The sequence below is a fragment of the Haliotis cracherodii genome, unplaced genomic scaffold (assembly GCF_022045235.1).
Source record: "Haliotis cracherodii isolate W230 unplaced genomic scaffold, xgHalCrac1.p SCAF_17, whole genome shotgun sequence".
Lineage (NCBI taxonomy): Eukaryota > Metazoa > Mollusca > Gastropoda > Lepetellida > Haliotidae > Haliotis > Haliotis cracherodii.
In genome coordinates this window covers 3,221,642-3,243,552 of record NW_027266272.1, presented here as the reverse complement: position 1 = coordinate 3,243,552, position 21,911 = coordinate 3,221,642, and the positions used below count along the sequence as shown (strand labels likewise).

Sequence of the window (21,911 nt, the reverse complement as noted above, 5' to 3'; positions counted from 1 at the left end):
ATAATACCGGCTTATTGTTATTAAACACTGTATAATACCGGCTTATTGTTATTAAACACTGTATAATACCGGCTTATTGTTATTAAACACTGTATAATACCGGCTTATTGTTATTAAACACTGTATAATACCGGCTTATTGTTATTAAACACTGTATAATACCGGCTTATTGTTATTAAACACTGTGTAATACCAGCTTATTGTTATTAAACACTGTATAATACCGGCTTATTGTTATTAAACACTGTATAATACCGGCTTATTGTTATTAAACACTGTATAATACCGGCTTATTGTTATTAAACACTGTATAATACCGGCTTATTGTTATTAAACACTGTGTAATACCAGCTTATTGTTATTAAACACTGTATAATACCGGCTTATTGTTATTAAACACTGTATAATACCGGCTTATTGTTATTAAACACTGTGTAATACCGGCTTATTGTTATTAAACACTGTATAATACCGGCTTATTGTTATTAAACACTGTGTAATACCGGCTTATTGTTATTAAACACTGTGTAATACCGGCTTATTGTTATTAAACACTGTATAATACCGGCTTATTGTTATTAAACACTGTGTAATACCGGCTTATTGTTATTAAACACTGTATAATACCGGCTTATTGTTATTAAACACTGTATAATACCGGCTTATTGTTATTAAACACTGTGTAATACCGGCTTATTGTTATTAAACACTGTGTAATACCGGCTTATTGTTATTAAACACTGTGTAATACCAGCTTATTGTTATTAAACACTGTATAATACCGGCTTATTGTTATTAAACACTGTGTAATACCGGCTTATTGTTATTAAACACTGTATAATACCGGCTTATTGTTATTAAACACTGTATAATACCGGCTTATTGTTATTAAACACTGTGTAATACCGGCTTATTGTTATTAAACACTGTATAATACCGGCTTATTGTTATTAAACACTGTATAATACCGGCTTATTGTTATTAAACACTGTATAATACCGGCTTATTGTTATTAAACACTGTATAATACCGGCTTATTGTTATTAAACACTGTGTAATACCAGCTTATTGTTATTAAACACTGTGTAATACCAGCTTATTGTTATTAAGTACTGTATAATACCGGCTTATTGTTATTAAACACTGTGTAATACCAGCTTATTGTTATTAAGTACTGTATAATACCGGCTTATTGTTATTAAACACTGTATAATACCGGCTTATTGTTATTAAACACTGTATAATACCGGCTTATTGTTATTAAACACTGTGTAATACCAGCTTATTGTTATTAAACACTGTGTAATACCAGCTTATTGTTATTAAGTACTGTATAATACCGGCTTATTGTTATTAAACACTGTGTAATACCAGCTTATTGTTATTAAGTACTGTATAATACCGGCTTATTGTTATTAAACACTGTATAATACCGGCTTATTGTTATTAAACACTGTATAATACCGGCTTATTGTTATTAAACACTGTATAATACCGGCTTATTGTTATTAAACACTGTATAATACCGGCTTATTGTTATTAAACACTGTGTAATATCAGCTTATTGTTATTAAACACTGTATAATACCGGCTTAATGTTATTAAACACAGTGTAATACCAGCTTATTGTTATTAAGTACTGTGTAATGCCAGCGTATTGTTATTAAAGAGTCGTATCTTAAACGAGCGAATAATAAGGATATTTCGCACTTGGCATAACCATTCTCAAATGTCAACACGTATATACAACCATCCGCTGAGACGGTGTCACTACAAACGTTACATATACACACATTTATTTCATTGGTTTTCCTCATTTGATCCACATACAATACTGTTCAAAATGCGTGACGTTCGCGAATACACACCAACTTGTCATTGTCTCTATAAATAAGTTAAAACTGGTTACGATGTATATGGTGAGTGGCGCAGTGTCAAATGTCTGTGCAGACCGCAATGACAAACATGACACAAGCCCTTTAATCTCTGAGGCATTGAAAACTGTTCAAGCGATCACACAAAAGCGACATCCATCTGTATATAGATGTTTTCGTGCACGCACTATATGTTTGTCTCCGGTGACCCTGTAATGCACAGGGTAGACTAACCCTAAGTCTATGAAACTACATACTTGCGATAGATAGGACGGTGGGCTAGCCTAGTGGTTAAAACGTTCGCTCGTCAGGCTGAGGACCCGGGTTCGATTCCCCACATGGGCAAAATGTTTGAAGCCCATCCCCCGAAGTAATATTGCTGGAATATTGCTAAGAGCGGCGTAAAACCATACTCACTCACTCACTGATTGAAACAAACAACTCTATTTAAATTGAAAGGGTCCCCAGTGAACCCCATTTTGACCTCAAAATGTACGATTTTTTCAGATATTTTTTTTAACTTGAACATTATTTAGGGACTGCTCATTAACCTAAGGAATGTGGCAAGAAAGAAATGCTACAAGTATTTCGTGTGACCATGAAACAATGTAACATACAATGGGAGCGGGGTGGGGGAGGGGGTGGGGCTGGGGGTGGTGAGGGCTAAATATAATACAGCCCTATGACCAATCACCCACCCCCACCCCCCCCCACCCCACCCCCACCCCCCCTCCCACACACACCCCTCCCTCCTCCTTCCCAATATTAAATGTGCAGTCCCTTATTTGGCGTCGGCATTGCACGTAACTATCGCGTGCTGTTGATGTTTTGTTATAAAACCGCTTCGTTGTTGTACTTGATGTATTTCACTGTTCATCAATAAAATATTTAAAGAACGTTTATGTGTTAGAATTAGCACGGCATATGTTGCATCATAGGACCACGTCGATATTTATGTACGGCGCGGCCAGCTCCTCATAATCGTGATACCAGTTTAGACAAACACAAGTGCCTGGATCTCGATCCATCTTCTTTATCTCTCGATTTATCCCCATTGTTGTTTTTGTGGCTATGTCCAAAACTACATCGTCCACATCTTCTCCAGACCAACTGAATGATATGAGATGAAACTAGGTGTCAGTCTTTCAGGACGCTGATTTATATAAGGAAATCAGTCCCCGTCTACACGCAGCCCAGACAGCGAATGGGACTTTTCCCAGGAAGCGCTGCCTAGTCAAACCCACCCAGGACTTTTCGGAGAATGTGAAGACTCCCCAACTCAGAAGGGTTGTATTCCTGGTAGCAAACCCGGGTACTCTCCCAACGTCAGTCAACAGATTGGGAGGTACCAAACCTAAGGCACCGAGAACGATGGGGAGTCGGACAACTTGGTACTTGGGATGCAAGTGTGGCATTTCGAAAGCGAGGTCCGCATATTTAATACAAATGATTCATTGGATTTATCAAAAAGGACAAGATCTGGGTTGTTGGCCTCGATACGTCTGAGGCTGTAAATGGGCCTATTCCAAAGAATTTTGTATTTATCATTTTCCATGACGCCCCCTACATATCCCGAGTCTTACCATGGATGGACCTCTGTGTCAAAACCGAATGCATGGCGAAGACGGTAATAAAATGATCGAGCCACTCTATCATGTCGCTTAAGATACTGTGTTTGTGCCAAAGCTGGGCATCCACTGACAATGTGTTTGACAGTCTCATTCAATTCATTACATAATCTACATTTCATATTTGCAGTTTGATGCAAAATCACACATTCGAGTGGGAAGTGACTGGTATTAGTATTAGTGGTATTGGTAGTAGTAGTAGTTGTTGTAGTAGTAGTATTAGTAGTAGTAGCTCACCTTTGCCTGTGTCCCTCTGAAGTACCCGCTCTAACATGGCGTTGGAAATACCAATAAATGTGAGTAGATAGAAGTCGTTGACCACGAACCAGAAGAGATGGAACATGAAGGTTCTATTGAACACACAACTTCTGAGAGTGGGCGTGACCTCCTCGACAACAGCAGATGGCAACATGGGTGAGTCCATATCATGCCTAGGGGAGGTAGGTGGACTACCGTTTGCTAAGTTGAGTTCTTCTTCTTGTTCTTTACCTGTAACGAAGCAGAGATACAGTGAGTGAGTGAGTGAGTTGGGTTTAACGCCGCTTTTAACAGTATTCCATTTATATCTCGGCGTGTCAGGTTAATGTGGGAGGAAAGCCCGAAGTGATGCAGGTCTTAGACGTTTACCATTTCGGTGAAACCCACGAGCACGGGTATGGTGCTGACAAACCTGGAAACATAATCGGGGCGAACCGGGATTCGAATCCACAATCATAGGTTTCTGGCGTGCCCAAGGAACGCAACTCTGCACAGCGAATCGCGGCGCCTTACACGACTGGGCCACCCGTGCCCCCCAGAGTTACAGACCCGGATGATGAATACCGTAGCTGTACAGAATATGCTTAGTGTCAGCAGCTACATGAAAGAGGACACTCCTTTACATTTATAGCAATGTCGCATGTATGATTAATTATTTGAAAGGGTCAGTGATTAATAGGACCTCGGCACGTCGTTCATTAGTTACCTAGTGACTGTCAACAAAAGTGTGTTATATATCAGAGTGGTCAACTCAGGACAGTGGCATTTGATGAAAAACGTTCATATATAGTTTCATATTATTTAGGACAATGTCTTGGAAATTATATACATGTATTCAACACATGATGTTTCCTACTGGTTACTTTAAGACACACTGCATATGAACATATAATGAAATAAAATACACTGTACAATCGAGGATGCATGCGATATACCGTATTATGTTACAGTTAGTGTCCTGCTTGCTAATAACAATTCAACTTGTTTCGTAACCTATAGTTAAGGATGCTTATTCAACGTTTTGTACACTGTAAAGATGCGTTTCGGTTGTATGCTGATGATAGATATGCTAAATACTAACGTGACCACCGATTTTACGTGGTTTGTATAAACATCTGAGAATATGAGCTTATGAAGGGAGCATACCCTCGATATTCCCATGGGCTACGCGTTAAACCCCTCAACATGTTTACATGCTAATTCCGTGCAGCATTAAAATTAGTACTGTGTTTCCGTATAGTAAATATCATATTTTAGGAATACAATTTTGTTATTCCTCACATATGGTATTTACGATACGGAAATACACTCGGCTAACCCTTTTTATCATAACAAATGTTTGTGTAAAGGTTGTCGTCGACAACCGACAACGCATAAGTTGGAGTGAAGAAAAATTATGTATTTTCTTACTTTGCACGGAGGTAGAATAGGTCTTTAGCAACCCATGCTTGCCGTAAAAAGGCGACTAAGCTTGTCGTGAAAGGCCAAAAACGGGATTGAGTGGTCAGGCTCGCTGACCTGGTTGATGCATGCCATCGATTCCAAGCGCGTGGGTTGATGCTCATGATGTTAATCACTGGATTGTCTGGTCTAGACTCGATTATTTACAGACCGTCGTCATATAGCTGGAATATTGCTGAGTGCGGCGTTAAACAACAAACAAACAAACAAACAACTTTGTACCGTAGTGATCCTTTTAACAACATGTGTTCCACATACCATCCATGACCGCTAGTGGTTTCTCGCCAGCTACGAGCGGGCGGAACTGTTGGCTTTCATTGGCAGTGACGTCATTCTCCTTGACCGGAACTGTGAGTTCCTGGACCGGATGTGGCGACCGGCGGAAGAAGAGGATGGAGTTTGCCGTGACGAAGACGACGTTGAGGGCTGTCAGTAGGATGTACGAGTGTTGTCTTGGTATGCCATTCTCAAACGCAACCTGTAATACAACATTGATAAGAAATACGACGTCGACGATAGCAATTATGTGTCAGATGTAATCACATATTGTACATACTTTTTATTATTATCCAGTGTCTGAATTTTTAGTGTCTGTTACATGTATTCCGTGTTTAACTTATATGTATGACCCCACTCGGCATTAAGCCAATAAAGCAAGAACGGGTCGGCCCGGAGGCTACTTGTCTGAGTGGGGAACCCCATGTATGCGGTATGGTACTTCAATAGACTTGCACTGTAAAACCGGCATTAGTCCGTACCAGTACAATTAGACACACGCACGCGCACACGCACAAACACACGCATGGACACTCAAACACACACATACAGTGAAATAATCTTGATCGCGACATTCAATGTCACCTCATCTCATCTAAGACTACTGATGGCTTTTAACTGGATTCTACTTAACAATGAATTTTAAAATTTCTACAGTTGGACCAAAACTCTAAGCTAGTGAGATAATTTATTACGTTTCTGCCATTGCTCACTTAATGGAACTAGTGTCGTGGTATTAAGTTTCAATAATCATCAATGCCATCATCTATTTAGATGATTAATCATCTATGAACTGGAATGTCACATTTTATCAAATAAATGTAAAATGATTGAAACAAAAAAAAAAGAACAAAAAAAAAGTTTCAATTAAATGCATTTATTTGGAAACTCACAAAAACGTACAACACGCATATAGACTATGGTTAGTCATGAGAAAAAGCGATAGAGCGAGAAAGCGGGAAAGCGAAAGAGCGAGTAAGCGATAGAAGGGGGTGCTGATATTGGTGATCCATTCACCGCTATTTTGCCTCTTATACTCAGAATTTTTCAACATTTTGAAGGAGTAATATGTTAGATATAAATACAGAGTGCTAAGTACTTTAGGTTGCATACATGCATGTGTTTATTTTCTTTCAGCAGAAATTCACAGACAACAACAGAATAGTCGCTGTTCACTATCTTCATTATATTCACACTACCACCCCAATCTTACTTCAATCTTAAACCTGGTGTACTGACTGTCTAAGGTACTGACTGTCTAGTGTACTGACTCTCGACTGGGTGGTGTACTGACTGTATACTGGGTGGTGTACTGACTGTATACTGGGTGGTGTACTGACTGTATACTGGGTGGTGTACTGACTGTATACTGGGTGGTGTACTGACAGTCTACTGGGTTGTGTACTGACTGTCTAGTGGGTGGTGTACTGACTGTCTACTGGGTGGTGTACTGACTGTCTAGTGGGTGGTTTACTGACTGTCTACTGGGTGGTGTACTGACTGTCTACTGGGTGGTGCACTGACTGTCTAGTGTACTGACTGTCTACAGGGTGGTGTACTGACTGTCTACAGGGTGGTTTACTGACTGTCTACTGGGTGGTGTACTGACTGTCTAGTGTACTGACTGTCTACTGGGTGGTGTACTGACTGTCTACAGGGTGGTGTAGTGACTGCCTACAGGGTGATGTACTGACCGTCTAGTGTACTGACTGTATACTGGGTGGTGTACTGACTGTCTACTGGGTGGTGTACTGACTGTCTAGTGTACTGACTGTATACTGGGTGGTGTACTGACTGTCTACTGGGTGGTGTACTGACTGTCTAGTGTACTGACTGTCTACTGGGTGGTGTACTGACTGTCTACTGGGTGGTGTACTGACTGTCTACTGGGTGGTGTACTGACTGTCTAGTGGACTGACTGTCTAGTGGACTGACTGTCTACAGGTTGGTGTACTGACTGTCTAGTGTACTGATTGTCTAGTGGACTGACTGTCTAGTGTACTCACTGTCTAGTGTACTCACTGTCTAGTGGACTGACTGTCTAGTGTACTGACTGTCTAGTGAACTGACTGTCTACAGGGTGGTGTACTGACTGTCTAGTGTACTGACTGTCGTGTACTGACTGTCTAGTGTACTGACTGTCTAGAGGGTGGTGTACTCATTGTCTAGAGGGTGGCGTACTGACTGTCTAGTGTACTGACTGTCTAGTGTGCTGACTGTCTAGTGGACTGACTGTCTAGTGGACTGACTGTCTAGTGGACTGACCTTGATAAGCCACTGGGTGGTTGAAGCAGAGTAGTAGAAGCCGGTCAGGAGGGACACGGCCACAGATGACCCCCGGTCAAACAGAAACGGAACCACCTGCGTAATGAAATAACACAAAACGTCATTAAAGAGAACTTAAACTTACAACAACACAAAACGGCGCAGATCGATGTTCACAATGTCAATCAAAAGATTGTCTGGTCCAGATGATTTTTTTCATGCCGCCGTCAAACAACTGGAATATTGCTGAGTGTGGGCATTAAAACACACCCACACGCACGGACGCACACAAACGCTGTTACGTGCAGAAATTATATAAGACGCGCCGAATAACCAAACTCACTTCCTCACATGGAACCTTTACTCGAGTCACAACAAACTGTTTATGCTTACCTGGAGATTAGCGGCGTTAATACATACAGCTCCGAATGCCATTGACAATAATCCCGGGCAGATAATCCAGGGTGCATCTACAATGTATCAGCATGTCATTTCATGACGGCATCGATGAGTGCTCGGTTAAGGGTTAAGGGACATTAAGATACTTCTCAACCGAAGTAGTATAGCATTATACGCAACATTAACATGTATGACTGACCACGTATATACAAGACCTTGGCGTGCCTTGTTGATGATGTAGCTTACATAGCGGTAGATAACACACACGATGTGTACGTGGATTAATGGGGAATCCTTCGTCATAAACGATGAATAATGTGTCTGTATTTGTCTTTGGGTGTGTGTGTGTGTGTGTGTGTGTGTGTGTGTGTGTGTGTGTGTGTGTGTGTGTGTGTGTGTGTGTGTGTGTGTGTGTGTGTGTGTGTGTGTGTGTGTGTGTGTGTGTGTGTGTGTGTGGGTGGGTGGGTGGGTGGGTGTGCATCTGTGTGTGTACCTGTTTGTGTGTGTGTGTGTCTGTGTTTGTGTATCTCGAGACGTTTTAATTTGTTGTCTCGAAATATTCTGAACAAGTTTTGGATTTTAACATATGTCGATTTTAAACATTATTACGTGTAGCTCGTAGTGTGTCTCTGAATGTAAAGACATACGTCCCAACGAACGCAATATACCCAGAGTATCAGCTACATATGTCTGTTGTCGGGTCGAAGTCACATTGTATTGTTTACGGAGGTTTGACCGAAAGCGTTTCAACTTGCAACCATGAAAAACGTTGTTCGGTGGTTGGTGCTACATTAAAGGGGCACCTATCTCTGACAATTCACCGGGACTGGTTGTTGCTCTTGTTCTGCTTAGTTACTGAGGACTTGAAAAGAGCCACTCTAAAACACTTATTATTAGAAAAATAATATTATCTTGTGAAAAGCTGAAACATCCTCTTAACAATCATTTCAAATTTTTCATATTAATCATATCATATTCCTATTATTGTTACGGCAATTGTTCTTAGCCTAGTTCTTTACACAAACCATTTCTAAGTAATCATATTATTTACGTTATTCATATTATTCATATTAAGCGCTGCTACATGGAGCCCAGACAGAGAATGGGACTTCTCTCATCATCATTATAATTATTATTATTATTATTATTTACAGATTAAAATAGAAAATGCAGCAAAGAGGGTTTGGATGATCCTAACACAGTCAGGCTGGTTGGGGTCATCATAAGCTCAGGACCCTTTCCCCCTCGACATGTTGTTGTCGTCGTTTTCAAACCAGCATATTGCGCAGTATCACTACATTACAATTTAATCTACGATCGGCTGGAGATGCATGACAGACAGGTGTGATAAACAAGGAGCGAGAGCAACACAGTGTAAGAATAAGCGCGAATGCTTTTGATACGACACGGTGCAAGCAGACAACGGCAGTGGTGCTCGCCAGCTGTTTTACTATTGCACTACTCACTGTTGTCCACGAATGCAAGCATCAGCGTTCCCATACAGAAAGTGACCCTGCAACGTACAGATTACAATGTATTACCATGAGCTTATTGACTGACAAAGCAACACACAGCAACACACTAAGAGGCTAATTACATAAGCTACCATGAAAGAGAAACGAAAGCGAGGGAGGAGAGGCGGAGGGAGTATGAGAGTGTGTATTGAGAGCTGACAGCAGATTCATTTACGTTATTAACTTATGCAATCACATTATAATATGTTAATAAGATTGTATCTTAAAATGAGAGAGAGTGAGTGGTTTTACGCCGATTTTAGGTTAGCAATAACACAGACCGGGACTCCTGACATGGGCTAAAGTCGTAGTACCCCTTTTGGGAATCGAACCCGGGTCTGGTGATGACACCAGATGTTCGCGAAATGCCTGTGGTGGTCAACGTGACAATACACAGTAGCTGTGGTGGTCAACGTGACAATACACAGTAGCTGTGGTGGTCAACGTGACAATATACAGTACCTGTGGAGGTCAACGTGACAATACACAGTAGCTGTGGTGGTCAACGTGACAATACACAGCTGCTGTGGTGGTCAACGTGACAATAGATAGTACCTGTGGTGGTCATCGTGACAATACTCAGTAGCTGTTGTGGTCAACGTGACAATACACAGTAGCTGTTGTGGTCAACGTGACAATACACAGTAGATATGGTGGTCAACGTGACAAAACACAGTAGCTGTGGTGGTCAACGTGACAATACACAGTTGCAGTGGTGGTCAACGTGACAATACACAGTAGCTGTGGTGGTCAACGTGATAATACACAGTAGCTGTGGTGGTCAACGTGATAATACACAGTAGCAGTGGTGGTCAACGTGACAATACACAGTAGCCGTGGTGGTCAACGTGACAATACACAGTAGCAGTGGTGGTCAACGTGACAATACACAGTAGCTGTTGTGGTCAACGTGACAATACACAGTAGCTGTGGTGGTCAACGTGACAATATACAGTACCTGTGGAGGTCAACGTGACAATACACAATAGCTGTGGTGGTCAACGTGACAATACACAGTAGCTGTGGTGGTCAACGTGACAATACACAGTAGCAGTGGTGGTCAACGTGACAATACACAGTAGCTGTGGTGGTCAACGCGACAATACACAGTATCCGTGGTGGTCAACGTGACAATGCACAGTAGCTATGGTGGTCAACGCGACAATACACAGTAGCCGTGGTGGTCAACGTGACAATACACAGTAGCTGTGGTGGTCAACGTGACAATACACAGTAGCAGTGGTGGTCAACGTGACAATAGATAGTAGCTGTGGTGGTTAACGTGACAATACACAATAGCTGTGGCGGTCAACGTGGCAATATGCAGTAGCTGTGGTGGTCAACGTGACAATACACAGTAGCTGTGGAGGTCAACGTGACAATAAACAGTAGCTGTTGAGGTCAACGTGTACACACAGTAGCTGTGCTGGTCAACGTGACAATACACAGTAGTTGTGGTGGTCAACGTGACAATACACAGTAACTGTGCTGGTTAACGTGGCAATATACATTACCTGTTGTGGTCAACGTGACAATAGATAGTACCTGTGGTGGTCAACGTGTTAACACACAGTAGCAATGGTGGTCAACGTGACAATACACAGTAGCTGTGGTGGTCAACGTGACAATACTCAGTAGCTGTGGTGGTCAACGTGACAATACATAGTACCTGTGGTGGTCAACGTGACAATACACAGTAGCTGTGGTGGTCAACATGACAATACACAGTAGCTGTGGTGGTCAACGTGACAATAGATAGTAGCTGTGGTGGTCAACGTGACAATACACAGTAGCTGTGGTGGTAAACGTGACAATAGATAGTACTTGTGGTGGTTAACGTGACAATACACAGTAGCTGTGGTGGTTAACGTGAAAATAGATAGTACCTGTGGTTGTTAACGTGACAATACACAGTAGCTGTGGTGGTCAACGTGACAATACTCAGTAGCTGTGGTGGTCAACGTGACAATAGATAGTACCTGTGGTGGTCAACGTGACAATACACAGTAGCTGTGCTAGTTAACGTGACAATACACAGTAGCTGTGGTGGTCAACGTGAAAATAGATAGTACCTGTGGTTGTTAACGTGACAATACACAGTAGCAGTGGTGGTTAACGTGACAATACACAATAGCTGTGCTGGTTAACGCGACAATAGATAGTACCTGTGGTGGTCAACGTGATAATACACAGTAGCTGTGGTGGTCAACGTGACAATAGATAGTACCTGTGGTGGTCAACGTGACAATACACAGTAGCTGTGGTGGTCAACGTGACAATACACAGTAGCTGTGGTGGTCAACGTGTTAACACACAGTAGCTGTGGTGGTCAACGTGTTAACACACAGTAGCTGTGGTGGTCAACGTGACAATAGATAGTACCTGTGGTGGTCAACGTGACAATACACAGTAGTTGTGCTGGCCAACGTGACAATATACAGTAGCTGTGGTGGTCAACGTGACAATACACAGTAGCTGTGGTGGTCAACGTGACAATACACAGTAGCTGTGGTGGTCAACGTGACAATACACAGTAGCAGTGGTGGTCAACGTGACAATACTCAGTAGCTGTGGTGGTCAACGTGACAATAGATAGTACCTGTGGTGGTTAACGTGACAATACACAGTAGCTGTGGTGGTCAACGTGAAAATAGATAGTACCTGTGGTTGTTAACGTGACAATACACAGTAGCAGTGGTGGTTAACGTGACAATACACAATAGCTGTGCTGGTTAACGTGACAATAGATAGTACCTGTGGTGGTCAACGTGACAATACACAGTAGCTGTGGTGGTCAACGTGACAACAGATAGTACCTGTGGTGGTCAACGTGACAATACACAGTAGCTGTGGTGGTCAACGTGACAATACACAGTAGCTGTGGTGGTCAACGTGTTAACACACAGTAGCTGTGGTGGTCAACGTGTTAACACACAGTAGCTCTGGTGGTCAACGTGTTAACACACGGTAGCTGTGGTGATCAACGTGTTAACACACGGTAGCTGTGGTGATCAACGTGTTAACACACAGTAGCTGTGGTGGTCAACGTGTTAACACACAATAGCTGTGGTGGTCAACGTGTTAACACACAGTAGCTGTGGTGGTCAACGTGCAATACATAGTACCTGTGGTTGTTATCAGATGCCAGGGTAATGGAATGTGTATAACGCATATGGTCGGGGCAACATGAGAGACAATGTAGACAGAGCTGATGATTCTCCATGGTATGCCGAAGCTCGACTTTCCTTATAATAAGTCCAAATCAGTGCCGCGCGGAAGCTCTCACTGAGCCTGTCTGTGGACAAAACTACGTTAACTATATACTGGGAACCTGCAAGAAGAAAACTACAAGAATAAAAGAAAAATCCTTCGAAAATTAAGGCATGCTGTTCAAATAGATGTGAGCTGAGGTGAAATTGGGTTTCACATCGCGTCCAAAATTATTGCACTTATGTGGCGAAGTTGACGAATACATTACTTTAGTGATTTCAGGGATGTTTGTATGTTTGTTTTGCTCGTTCGTTTGTTGTTTAACGTCGCACTTAGCAATATTCCAGCCAAAGACCAGACAATCCAGTGATCATGAAACAACCGTTAGCATCGATCTACACATTCGGGATACGATGGCAAGTGTCAACCAAGTCAGCAAGTCTGACCACCTGATCCTGTTAGTCGTCTCTTATGACAAGCATAGTGGCCTCTTACGGCACGCGTTGGTTTCTAAAGAGCTATTCTCTACCCGAAAGTGAGTGAATATTGTTTTGTGCCACATGAGCCATTGTGAATTTTTTCCGATTGATGATGCATGGGTATGTAAATCGGCACAGTGTAGCGGTAGCTCCCTGGTAGCTATACATCACCACGGTACTGTATCGAGCAATAATCCCGAATATCCGCAGTCCAAGTAGTGAGTAGAGGTGTACCGATATCCACATGGTAAAATATTTTCGAAATGTGCATTTGTGTATTCATTAACAAAACATTGATAATAATCATAATATCAAAGTATGATCATCATCATACGGTGGGATAGTGTGTTTAGTATGTCTACTTACGATCCAATGAAACGTAGAACCAGGGGACCAAATCTGTAGAGGATCCAGCCAATCACAGACGTGGCAATACTCAATACCGACACCGCAATGGTAAACCATAGATTCAATACGGCATCTTGTTCCTTACATGAAGCAGGAGGTCGTCTGCCCCCATCACTGACGTCCACACCATCTTCAGTGTCTTGTATGTTATAGGACGGATAAGCTAGTGACGTGTTACCCCCGTATAAGGTATGTGGTTCTACCTGGCTGTTGCGTATACTCATATGTTCTAGGGAATTTGATACATTGCTGCTTATGGATCCATTGGCTGCGGGATGATTACACAGGAAGTGGTATATACCCTCTTGCTTGAATACATACACGAGGGATGCCCAACCAAAGAATAGTCCACCGAATAGCAAGCTCTCCACAACGCACCAGAGAGCGGCTACAAACCGGAAACGTACAACAAAGGCCAGGGACGTGTCCGCCATTTTGACGTTTTCAGGCTTTCTGTGGTCTTCTTAGAGGCTTGTAGAGAAAATTATACTGCATCTGCAAAAAAGGAAGTTGATATGTTAAGCGAGTGAGGAGGGGTGGAAAAGAGTGACTGAGTTGGGTTTAACGCCGTTTTTGACAGTTATTTCAGCTATATCACGGCGTGTCAGCTTAAAGTGGGAGGAAAGCTCGAAGTGTGCAGGCCTCAGAAGTTTACCACTTTGGTGAAACCCACGGCGTTGCATGGTGTTGACAAACCTTAAAATAAAATCGGGGCGAGCCGGTATTGTTCCCTTGGATATCCAAAGTAAACAGCAAATGTTCAATATGAGATGTCCATTCAGTATTTCCCATTACAGGTATCATACAGCGTTGGATGACGCTGATACAGATGTCTATATGTGCATAGATAAAACACGCAACCAATATTTAATAAATATGACATACTCAATAGGACATCTATAGCACATCTGCCAGACTCGCCATAAGCAAGATCATTTGACAAGTAATAAATTATATTTAAAACCTACTTACATTTTCTATATAAAATTTCTATATTTCCCTTTGAGTGTATCGCCACAATTTACGACCATACATGTTTTGAGTATTTACTAACAGGCAAATAGTATACAGTGCTTTACTTGCCTGCTCTGGGGGGTGTCAGAAGCTGTAATCCAGATTAGCTTAGAAGCTACCATTAGATCCGGATATTTATAGAAGCTAGCAGTCTTAAGTGGTACATTTTTATAGATCGACCTTTCGTATGTAGAAAGTCATCAATACAATAATATTAGTTTGTTGTGTATTTATTTATATTCCCCATATTTCACATTGTTCTTGCAAGAGATCCAATCATTTTTGTAAATTTATAGTAAAATTTGCAACCAGTGTTAAATAACTGCATTAATAAACACATTATGGCGTACATTTCCTCTGATATGAACAAACAATCGTTTAACATAGAACCAACAAATTCCACTAATCTTTTATAAAACTTGAAAGAAGAAGAGGAGTGAGAGTAGAACCTTGTCGTACACCAACTGAGAATAATCAGATAACGTGTTGCCATTACCCGCAAAAAACTGCAGACTTAATATGACTTAGCACCCCATTGCGCCCCTGTGTCGGTGGAGGACGGAAGTCTGGTGGTTGAGGGCACTGGAGCCAGAAACAGGTGTTCCTTTTTACCTACACACTCACTTCACCTAGACGAGTGGCAAGATGGGTCCTGTCCTTCCTATCGGCTCGTCATGCCAAGGCCTGTGCATGATATTGTGTATGCACATATGTGATTTATCTAAATATAGTGTGTGGTCTATGTGTAACTACAAATTATTTATGTCATAAATTGCGTCTTATGTAAGAAGTCGGTGGTTCATGGGCCAATCTGGTCATGTTGACCTCCGAATAATGTATGTTTCCAATTTCTTGTCAGGGTCGAAACAAAATTGAGTTGGTAAACAAATACTGCTGTTCGTGACATATTCCCTGAAGTTTAAATTGGCTTCACACATTGTACCAATGTCGGGAATCGAACCCGGGTCTTCGGCGTGACGAGCGAACACTTTAACCACTAGGCTACCCGACCGCCCCTTCGAATGAAAAGAAGGAATTAAATCACATGAGGAATTAAATCACTCATCTGGGAATTTTTCTCCGAACTTTGATTCTTGGGATAGATTCCTGATTATCGACGCTAGTGATCATCCACCTATCAAACTGAACCCGTTTGCCATCTCTGGGATTTGTGGAGAGGTGAAAATGTTGCCCGTGGCTCACTACTGGTTGAGCGTGCACCAAGACATCAATCTCTCAGTCTTTCGTCTATCACAACATTTGCCAATATTGAGGTTGCTGTGGCTGTGCACAGAACATTCAATTCTTGTCGAGGCATTGATCGCGACAGGGCTCGTTACCTGTCCGACATGTCGAAAGACGTCCTTGCTGCAGAGTTGGAGGAGCAGTCTGTCACCGTCAAGAAAGAAGGTGTCATCACGAATACAAACACAGTTCTCGAGAAGTTTACTCGTACATCACATCCGATCCGCAATTAATTAAAGCAGGTTATTTCAATATCGGAGTGGAGGTGTATGTCCCCAGTCCCCTTCGATTTTACAAATGTCAACATTTCGGTCATGGGTTAAAATCGTGTAACAATTGGTGGTGTGCCATCGTTGTGGTGGCAGCCACGAACACACTGACTGTGAGAATGATTTCAAGTGCTCTAACTATGATGGCCCACATCCTGCTTCATCAAGGTTAGGTCCTGTGCGGCAAGGGGAAGAAAAATATGAAAATATGTGGATGCCAAGAAGATGTTTACAAATCAGATCCAAACTCTTTCCCCCATTACATACTCTGCGGCAGTCAATCGTTCTGTAGCAACATCATCTACTGACTTGACATGGGTCAAGACCGAACTACCTGTTGCTACAGCTTCAATCAATCAGCCTTTTACCGCAATCGTTCAGTCTAGTGCTGGATCTTAGACAGAGAGTCGGCCTGAGCAACAATCTCAAACGTATGTTCCACGTTCAGCCATCGTTCATTTGACAAAGAAGAAAGAGGGAAATTAAATAGAAAATAAACAACTACCGTCCTTACACCTTCAGAGGTTCCTCTACAGAACCTGTTTTGACCTATGGACATGGAGGTAGCTCCTCATCACATTCACGTGAAAGATCTCCATTTGAACCACCATGACTCAATTGCCCAATATAATGCAGTGAGTGAATTCGTTTTAACAGTATTCTAGCCATATCACAGCGTGTCAGCTTAATGTGGGAGGAAAGCCCGAAGTGATGCAGATATTAGGCGGGTATGGTGCTGACAAACCTGGAAAAATAATCGGAGAGAATCGTGTTTCGAACCCACCATCTTAGGTTTCTGGTTTGACAAGGGACGCAACTCTGCATAGCCAATTCCCGCGCCTTAGATGGCTGGGCCACCCGTGCCCTTTTATAATACAATGCAATTGCAGAGGATTTATAATAATAATAATTCCAATGAGATACAATTACAGATTCAGCATTTTTAACCTTCAGCACTGCGTCTTCAAGATACCTACCCTGAAAATACAGACACGTTTACTGTAAGACAAGACCATGACTATCATTCCTTTTCTTCTCCGAGAGATGAAGCAACGGGAGGCTCTACTATCTTGGTGCGGCAAGGCATCATACATAGCCCTATCCCTCTTAATGCACATCTTCGAACTGTTACTTGTACCCTGTGCACTTTCATCTGATCTTTGACAGTCTGATCTTCAAAATCTAGCTGAGTACCCCCAAAGCCCTGCATCATCATGGGTGATCTGAACGGACACAATCTGCTATGGGGATGTGAAAATGCTAACAGTAAAGAAAACATCATTGATGTACCACCATCATTAAGGAGGAACTGTACCTTGGTTAGTTGGCCACTTTATGAGGGGGGGGGGGGGGGGGGGGGGGGGGGGGGGGGTGTGTACGGGAGGCGCCGCGATTCGCTGTGCAGAGTTGCGTCCCTTGGCCACGCCAGAAACCTATGATTGTGGGTTCGAATCCCGGTTCGCCCCGATTATGTTTCTAGGTTTGTCAGCACCATACCCGTGCTCGTGGGTTTCACCGAATTGGTAAACGTCTGAGACCTGCATCACTTCGGGCTTTCCTCCCACATTAAGCTGACACATCGTGAGTGATATAACTGGAATACTGTTAAAAGCGGCGTTAAACCCAACTCACTCACTATATGAGGTACACTGCATTGACATTTTCAAGAATATTCTAGATCCGATACAGTTTTTTTTCGGACGTACTCAATAACGTTCCTTACCAAACAATTCCTAAATCCATTGTGAATCGTCATGATCCTCAACCATGCAACCTTAGAGACAACATTTTGGAAGATCATGTTTTGTAATTCATAATTCTTATTTCAAAATTGGTATGACTAAATTTAATATCTGCGGTGGTAAGTGGCTGTACTCTCAAGGTGGGGGGCGGTCGGGTAGCCTAGTGGTTAAAGCGTTCGCTCGTCACGCCGAAGACCCGGGTTCGATTCCCGACATGGGTACAATGTGTGAAGCCCATTTCTGGTGTCCCCCGCCGTGATAATTGCTGGAATATTGCTAAAAGCGGCGTAAAACTATACTCACTCACTCACTCTCAAGGGGGACGGATGTAGCGTATATTTATTGTCCCCATGTGAGAGTATGTAAGACCACATCATTCAAAGTACATTTATTTCTACCACAGTTTTAATCGTAGCACACTTGTAAATTTTATTTATTGGCTTAACTTTAGAACAATCGCCAGTTGCCAGAGGGAGGGTGTAAATCATGCTAGCATGATGGCCTAATTTTGGTTGCTGGTGGTCCCCAGCCCATTTGTATTTGTTTTGTTATGAATAATCTACTTTTTATGGTTACATGGTGGTATTAATCTACATCTGTGACAGATTTTATAGTCTAATTGTATGTATCAATAATATATAACTGGATTTAGTCACGATATGGCGGAAATATTGCCGCTGTGACTATAAACCTTAACTGACTCACTCACTAACATGACTATGACTACCCTTTTCTTATATTTTACTCATTGCCATTTTAAAGACAGGAAAAGAAGAAAAAAGTGTTAAATGTCCATCCTCCAGACAAACTTCACTGACGTCATTGTTTTTGTCCAAGTGACGTAATGTAATGAATTTGTGACGTCATGATCAATGGATGACGTCATATCGCAATGATCACAACAATGAAGTGAACATTCAGCTTCGAGAGCCCCTACAGCACACAGGTGCAGATATCGGAAATGGACAACGCAGATCGCCCTACCATCATGCGTGACGTCTTCAGTGGTGCCACGGTGTCTCATATAAAGAAAAGTCACAGTGGGACAAGCTGTTGATATTCATGTCAAATATACATTTGATAAAGCCTAGGGTGAGTGAGTTGGGTTTAACGCCGCTTTTAACAGTATTCCAGTTATATCACAGCGTGTCAGCTTGAAAGTCCAAAGTGATGCAGGTCTCAGACGTTTACCACTTCGGTGTAACCCACGAGCACGGGTATGGTGCTGACAGACCTGGAAACATAATAGGGGCGAATTGGGATTCGAACCCACAATCATAGGTTTCCCAATACCCAAGGGACGCAACTCTGCACAACGAATCGCGGCGCCTTAGACGACTGGGCCACCAGTGCCCCCTATGAATCCTAGAATGTAAAACTCCCTTGACCTTCAGACAAATAAAACGAACAAACAAACTAGGCAAGGTATACCGCACAGTCAATGTGGGGATATAATCAACTATGACATAGGAATGTTGATATCAGGACAGGATTTAAATGCACCAAGCAACGTCCTTTCAACCGCTAAATCAATAATGATAATTATTATAACGTTACGCTCAGGTGCATATATATATATATATATATATATATATATATATATATATATATATATAAGAGAGAGAGAGAGAGAGAGAGAGAGAGAGAGAGAGAGAGAGAGATGGCAATTACGGGACTCTGAACACAAATAGTACAAGTATATATGCCTTTCTATCATATTCACCCAACTCCAACCGCGACGATGTATTGTGAGTATTCACGGTGTTTACTAATGTTCTCTTTTCTAATCAAGTCGCCATACTTGTAGGATTGTATTTACACTTTAGTCGTGGGCACAATGTAAACTCACGTGTATTTTCGTCTTAGATACCTTCTTTTTTAGTAAATAGGGCTGGGATTTTATGGATAACACATTGTCCCCGAACATTTTAAAAAATTATCATTATTGTTACCACATATATTGTCTACGGGAATGTACTGTCGCTGGCGACAATATATGCAAATGCTCACGGGACATATTGTCGCAAATCGTCCCATATTATGACCGGCGGCGACAAATACCAAGGGTGCAGGGATTTTGAATTGATCTCCAAGCATATATTTTTGCTCTGACGAATGCCTACAATACGTGCAGTGAACCTTGGCACATATTGTCGCCTACGACAACATACGCCCAGCTACACAGTAGGCCGGCGACAGCATGTGCCGGAATAATTATGCTTCATATTGTTGGGGAAAAAAGAAATTGTCTGCCTCAAAAATTACATTGTTGCAATGCGTTTTTTATAAAAACATATTTTGGCTCCTAGTTTTAATTTAGAAAGTATCTGTTCTCAATCCCGCAGTGTTTTTTGACACACATCAGTAACTGCATCCTCTGAACCTTGACTGGAAAAGCGTCATAGAGTATAAAGATATGAGACCGTTAAATAAAAGACAATTTCCAACAGAAATACATACCCAAGGTGTTGTAGTTCCTAAACTATGTCTACGTGGAATCCTCCTTCATAGAAATAATTATCTTGTGATGATTTGTTCTTTCTTTTTTGTATGTTGTTTAACGGGGCACTCCATCTATATTCCACCTGTGTGACAATCGAACAATCGAATCTGGACCAGTGATTGACATCATGAGCATCGATCCACCCAATAGGGATACGATGACATGCATCAACCAAGTCAGCGATCCTGTCCACTCGATCCCGTTTGTCGCCAAGCATGGATTGTTGAAGACAAATTCGCAACCCAGATCTGCACGGATCATCTTTTGTTGAAGCAGATTTGAAATATCGGTACTTGTTACCCTGTCTGGCGCTCGGCATTAAGGGGCTAAAACAAGGACTGGTCGGCTCGGAGTCAGTATACTGGGTCTGAGTGGGATATTCATGTTAAACTGCGGCATGGTATCTCAGTGAGCTAGCACTATAAATCGGCATCAGTCCGGACTAGTACAAGCAGCCACACAAACACACACACGTACATGCACGTCGCTGTATAAGTGCAATAATCTTGGACGCGACGTTAAACCCCATTTCACCTCACGCAGTCACATAACTTCCGATGATTATCCGGACTGTAACCATGTGACCCAAACGCGTACACACTGACATGCAAAAGAAACATCCCCATTTAAACCCGTTTGTGCAGATCCTAACAATCATGCCAATTAGTAAGTAAACGTACAACTTTGTGAATAACAAACGTCTGGTTGTTAGCGTATTGTGACTTTTTTGTGATGTAGCCGTTTCTTACATCATTATAAAGCTAAGAATCTACATGAAGCGTCGCTATATTCAATAAACCAGAAGTTGTTATCCATAGAGTTGTACGTTTACTTATTTACAGACCAGTTTCTAGAATCCACATCAGTCCGAGTTTGCTGATCTAGTGCACGGAGTACAGTCCTCCTAGTTGATAAACAAGGAGGGTGAGATGGTGACCTACCTGCGAGGATGCACCAGCAGACATACAACACCCACCTGTAACTGAACTCCCACCAATCGTAACAGTCTTGACAACACCAATGTGTAAAATAGCACTTGCTTTGATACGAAGCAAAGCAACAGTACCATACAAGCCCGACCTTACTACCACAAGCCGGATCTACACATATGACATGGCTGACGAGAGGCTACAGTCTGTATCGAGAAAGAAATAAGGGCACGGTGTTCATATCATAGCAGCGCATGAAGCGTTATGCCTGACTAAACGTCTACCTTGGCCAGGAGGTATGACCTCCCGTTTAATCGATAGTAATGCTGAGTCTTGTATCCAAACAAACAGTCGTAGGGGTAACCAACAGCTTGACTGTACAGTTGGTGGTCAGTCAGATGGAAACACTTGCGGTTACTCAGTCCACGGCCGTAATC

General features: G+C 42.1%; 1 protein-coding gene across 1 annotated transcript in view; it reads right to left on the bottom strand.

Moving 5' to 3' along the window:
- The window catches only part of LOC139464239 (equilibrative nucleobase transporter 1-like), a 30,961-nt gene extending 9,375 nt beyond the window's left edge, over window positions 1-21,586 (bottom strand). Inside the window, exons 1-7 of the mRNA XM_071245762.1 lie at window positions 21,522-21,586; window positions 13,731-14,267; window positions 9,628-9,674; window positions 8,156-8,232; window positions 7,763-7,858; window positions 5,480-5,699; window positions 3,740-3,991 (exon numbers count right to left, since the gene is read on the bottom strand). Coding sequence (XP_071101863.1) covers window positions 3,740-3,991; window positions 5,480-5,699; window positions 7,763-7,858; window positions 8,156-8,232; window positions 9,628-9,674; window positions 13,731-14,206 — 1,168 coding nt within the window. The 5' untranslated portion in view covers window positions 14,207-14,267; window positions 21,522-21,586. The remainder of the gene's footprint in view (window positions 1-3,739; window positions 3,992-5,479; window positions 5,700-7,762; window positions 7,859-8,155; window positions 8,233-9,627; window positions 9,675-13,730; window positions 14,268-21,521) is intronic.
- Window positions 21,587-21,911: the final 325 nt, after the last annotated feature.